General features: G+C 29.9%; 1 protein-coding gene across 1 annotated transcript; it reads right to left on the bottom strand.

The window, feature by feature from the left end:
* Positions 1 to 1,648: 1,648 nt before the first annotated feature.
* LOC115704953 (putative expansin-B2) lies at positions 1,649 to 4,515 on the bottom strand. Its single transcript, XM_030632167.2, has 4 exons — positions 4,219 to 4,515; positions 3,675 to 3,787; positions 3,111 to 3,298; positions 1,649 to 2,322 (listed from the first exon to the last, which is right to left on the bottom strand). The coding sequence occupies exons 1-4, from the start codon at positions 4,403 to 4,405 to the stop codon at positions 1,992 to 1,994; spliced, it is 819 nt and encodes a 272-aa protein (XP_030488027.2). The 5' UTR covers positions 4,406 to 4,515; the 3' UTR covers positions 1,649 to 1,991.
* Between the last annotated feature and the right edge of the window lie 1,048 nt (positions 4,516 to 5,563).

The raw sequence follows: 5,563 nt of genomic DNA, 5'->3' as shown, positions 1-5,563 counted from the left end.
ATTTCCAACATATTTGCCATGCCAATACCGAGTAGTATAACTTCTATTAAAACTTCTTAAATACACATGATCCTTAATCATCATAATATTTTCTTTAGATCTATTACAACAATCTACACATGGACAATGAATACGTTTAGGATTTCTAGAATTCTTTAGGGAAAACTCTATAAATGCATCGAATCCTACTTGAAATCCCATTGTGTCTCTCTCCTCACGCATTCATGATTTATCTATAATAAAAATCATAACAAAAAAAATCTCTATATCTAGTAACTAATTATATAACTAGTTGCTACTTACATAATGTAACTAGTCAAAGAGAAAGACCCAAATTCACTCCAATTCAAGCCTTAATTTTAAAATTGGTTAAAGTTCAAGAAAGATGAGAAAGAAAGAGAGGGTCGGCTAGAGGTATCAAAACCAGAAAAATGAGTTTTTCCTAATTTTCCAAAAATGATTTTTGTTGAATAATAGAATAATTGGCCAAATGCCCAAAATATCCCTATATATTTACAAGGGAAAAATTGTCAATCAACACACACATATAAATATATATAAAATAATAATTTTTTTCTTATTATCAAATTAATGCCATAAACAAATCTCAAAAATATATTTTCGGCCCCAAACTCGGTTCGGCCTAAAATACCCGGTTGTGACTATACCTCGCTGACTTGTTAGAAAACACCTACAGATAGATAAACATACTATATAATAATATAGTCCACAAGCACAATATATCACAAAATTACGATTTCACCCTTTTCTGGTCAAAATTACAAAAATGCCCCTAACACACCAACGGGGTCTTAAAATATAATTTATCTATATAGTTTCACATATTAAATTATACAATAATATAATTTCTAATCAATACATAATTAATCAAGTTAGGGTTGCTAATTCGGTTATTAAAAACCTTAGGGTACTACAATTAAACACAACATGAGGAACAAAAGAGGGATGTTCTAGGGGTAGCACCTCGATGTAAGTACCATCACTGTAACAAATATATCCAACACTCTCTCGAAATTGTTCAAATCTCACATGAAACTCAAAGATGGTTACAAACTCACGAAAATAGCGGGATATTTCCATTATTGTTGGAATTTAACCTCCTTCAAAAACTAAAGAGGCAGTTGAGATATTTTTGCAATAAGGACGTGTCTCCTGAAGAGAGACATACCATTCCTTCTCCTATATAAGGGGTCATACATGACTTAGGAAGGAGATTCAAAAATTATCACTCAAAGAACAAAAACTCTATCATACTCAAAGAACAAAAACTCTGTCATTTTTACTTCTTTAATTCAAGAGCTTGTTCTTGACGTTCAACTAAGATCAATAATACACAAAGTGAGTAGGCCATTAACAACATTTGGGATGAACCTGTTTAAATTTTAGCGTTCTTAATTAGCATTTATTACAATTTTGGTTTAAATTCTCATTTATTACAACTCTGAGTGCGTTGACAAAAAATCTAGTCAACACTAACTATATATTCTCACAGCATAATAAAACACAGTTATAAGTTTTCAAATAATCATATTTCTCGGCTTATATATTTAATATTTTAGTAGTGAATGCCTTATCAATTAAACTTCATCGAAAAGTTGACCAGATTGGTCATAGTAATTTTAGTTTTGAATGCAACTAACATACCCCTCGAAAGAGCTATATTCCAATATGTAGAATTACCAAAAATTCTTACACATTTTTTTTGAACAACAAATAACTTCATACATTTTCTTTTGAACACCAACTAGTAGGTTCATACATATATTATACTATGTGTAATAGTAGTACTTGCATAGCGATTTACATTACATAACCATTCGATCGAGGAGTACTATATATTACTCAATCGCTTTTACATGTTTGAAGATCACTAACTAATAGATATAACTCTTTGATTTTAACAATTAAGCATTAACTATATATAATTATATATAATTTACTAAAACTGTAAAATGGATTATGTGATCATACTACTCATTATAATTAACCAGGGATCTATAAGTGGCACCAGGCTTCCAGCCATCTGGTATGACATTTTTGGCGACAAGAGTCTGACCAGAATATTTTGAAGTCAACCTCAAGGAGAGAGGAGGGTGTAGCTGTGAGCCAGCGTCCAATTTCCAAACGGCACCCCATGATTGCTGCATGGCTCGCCATGTTTTGGACGAAGCTTCCCTTAACTCCACAGCTGCAAGGTCACCATCTCCCTCTTCGAACTCGACCACACTTGCGAAGTAGTTCGAATTTGAACCCTGGTCAACGTGAAATGCTATTCTTTTTCCAGAATAGTCACATGCCACCCTAACAAAAAATATAAATAGTAATTAATTAAAGTGTTTATATTAATTAAATTAAGACCAAGTCAAATTATTTTAATTTTAAAATTGCGCTCTCCTAAATTTTGTGCGTTGTGTCATGAATATAATTAATTATTGACTCATCATATTGTTATTGTTCATAGAATTGTATAGTGTTGTGTTTACTAAATTATTATATAGAATTCTGTTTACTAGAGTTGTGTCTCCAAAATTTTAATTACAAGTGCGTACCAAAATAAAAATATTTTTTAATTTTGGAAAGAAGTTTGTAAAAACACTAAAAATTTGGGTTGGTATAATAATTTAAGGTGGCGAAAATTCTATTTACAAAAAATTCTATTTATTTGTAAGTAATTTGTGGTATAAATATTGAAGTTTAATTTTCAGTTACAAAATAAATACTTAAGTTTAATTTTTGACGGTAATAATATTTAAGTTATAATTCTGAACTTCTATAAGTACTTAGTGTTAAGTAAATTTTCACGTAGTAATTTCTAATTGGTCTAAATAATCAATTTTTTTTTATAAAAAAGAAAAATTAATTTAAATATACCAATAAAAAAATAACACGTGGATAATGACTTAATATTTAACGGTTACGTACTATAAACTAAAAATTAAACTTAAGGTATTTATTTACAATTGAAAATTAAACTTAGTATTTATATTGCAAATTATTTTTTATTTGATACTTTTGAGTTATTTATAGTCACGTACGTGTATTATAATTGGTTGTTATTATTATTATTATTAATTATTAATTATTAGTACCGTGAATATCGAATTTGTAAAACTCCCGTGTTTCTAAGCTTGTCTTGTTGGCCAGGAAGAGCCATGGCACCAAAAGAAGTTCCACTGAGATCAAAATGAGCAGAACCGGCAACACATCCGGGGCATGAATCGGTTATCACTACTCTCACTGCTTTCCCTGAGCAATATTTGTTTTTTGTACACTTCACCTGTGTGTGTACGTGTACACAATTAATATTATATATATATATAAATATATATATACATTAAGTCATGACAATATTCTTGTTTCATACATTAATTAGTACACATATAGTGTAGTACTGCTAATTATATATATGTGTTTTCTATATAAGCGAGTTCACATCACACAAGACTCTATCTCTATTATTGTTATGTTTTATTTGAAACGAAAAGTACATATGAAGACAAAAACTAATAAATATTATTTTTTATTTGAAATAATAAACAATTGAAAATTATATGTGATATAGAAACAAAATTAAAAGTTCATTATTAATTATTAATGAATATATAGTGGACTAGCTCTGCTTAATTAATTGAGGAATTATGAAAAAGAAATACCAGATAGCAGGCTCCACATTCTTTGCCTGATTTATAGAGAGATGGGCTTGTTGCAGTAATCATGGACGAGAATGGACTTTGTGATACCAACTTCCCGTACCCACAAGACCCTCCTGCACAATTCATAATATATATTATATTACCATTTTATTAAGCTCTCTATATATATTACTCAATTATATTTGTATAACACTAACAGCCAACTATAAAATATAGCCTTATCAAGCAAAAAAAAAAGCTATAAATATAGCCTTTATGTTGAAGGGTACCAGTGGTGCAATTAACACTATCCTACATGTCAATATCGCTATTGGTTCAACTAAGTATTGGGCTTCATATAATTTAATAAAATAATTTTGAGACAATATCGCTAGCTAGCCAATCGCAAGGCGACTCGTGCTAACTAGGCATCATTGGTGCAATCAACTTAATTAGTCAAGAAACAACTCAACCAATCCCGTGTAGACACATATGATTTTAAATGTTGGGTTGAATCAGAACCTACAATAATACTTATCTTTTATATATATAGAGACTTAATTACCATCACTACCGGCACCATCAGGGCTGCCGTACCAAGTTGCGCCGGCAGTGGACCAATGAGCAGAGCGGCGATTTAAGGCGGACATGTTCAATTGCTTAGGGTTAAATCCTAAACAAACCTCAAATTTGTAGCAAGACATTACAACCATCAATGCCAGAACTAACGAGTACTTGATAAGAGCGGCCATGATGACCAGATCAGATAGCTATAGCTTGTAGTGTATATGTATGAATATATATAATATGTATGTGTATCATGTGCTAGTTCCAATTACAAACTTTGCCTACCTACGAATATTTATAGTTGAAATATCATACAAGGGCGCTACAAGTATGCTTGGCCACACGTACATGGATATATTTTATTAATGATGCGTTGTCGTTATTGACCAAGGATTTTTTAATGTAATTGTAACTATAAACATTTGCCTTCCCGTAATTAGATTTTTTAACACATACTATAAAAAATAATATTTAAGGAACTTTGTTTGGTAGGACTACATGTATAGTTAAATTAGTTAATAATTATTAGACAATATATATAGTTCAATTATTATGAAATAATGCCCTGAGAATAACAACATTGTCCAATAGTTTCATAATTTATAAACAACATAACTGTTTTTAACCACCAAATTACTGACAACACGATAAGACATATTGCTACGATACATTATTGGCAAGCAACATATTAAATAAATGAGTCACTACTGTATTCAACTTTTATATATATACATATTGTCACATGCATACAAATATGCATGTATTTGTTCCCCTGTCTACTACTGAGTACATGCATAAATATGCTAAGGTTTAAACTTGTTAATCATGACGAATATATACTCTTTTAAAATGGACCAGAGGCATATAATGTTTTTTAAAAAGAGCATAAATAGTTTATCTCCTAATTATATAAGTCTTGTAGAATTTTATTTTCTGTTTTTTCCTCTCAAATTATGGACTTTTTCAATCTTACCATTATGTTTCTACTACGTTTAAACGGTTTGCTAACATATGCTCACACATGTGCGCGCACAATATTAGTGCCACATAAGCAAATCCTTTAAAAATAGATAGAATACCACAAAACTACAAGAGTCTAGGGCAAAGTTCAAAAAAGGATTTTTGCCACAATAAAATTCGGAACATCAATACTCTATAAAATGGTCAATAGATTTATCCTTTAAAATATAAATATATAAGCCTATTTATGTCTCCTAAAGTAATCTATCATGTACTTCTATAATATAACCCGCAAAAGGGGTATATCGATAAAATTCTTATTTATTTCGATATTTAAAAGAATTTTTTATTTTTATTTTTTTTATAGTGATGCATATTATAGT

This window comes from Cannabis sativa, chromosome 1, assembly GCF_029168945.1.
Source record: "Cannabis sativa cultivar Pink pepper isolate KNU-18-1 chromosome 1, ASM2916894v1, whole genome shotgun sequence".
NCBI classification, from domain to species: domain Eukaryota; kingdom Viridiplantae; phylum Streptophyta; class Magnoliopsida; order Rosales; family Cannabaceae; genus Cannabis; species Cannabis sativa.
Note: the sequence above shows the minus strand (reverse complement) of the source record. Positions and strands in the feature narration are given on the sequence as shown.

What these genes read in the sequence shown, in the direction of transcription:
- LOC115704953 (XM_030632167.2), bottom strand. Translation starts at nt 4,405, where the DNA reads ATGGCCGCTCTTATCAAGTACTCGTTAGTTCTGGCATTGATGGTTGTA. An exon ending in AATGTGGAGCCTGCTATCTG is followed by an intron (nt 3,299 to 3,674) that starts GTATTTCTTTTT and finishes GTACACACACAG; the next exon opens with GTGAAGTGTACAAAAAACAA. An exon ending in TTACAAATTCGATATTCACG is followed by an intron (nt 2,323 to 3,110) that starts GTACTAATAATT and finishes ATTTTTTGTTAG; the next exon opens with GGTGGCATGTGACTATTCTG.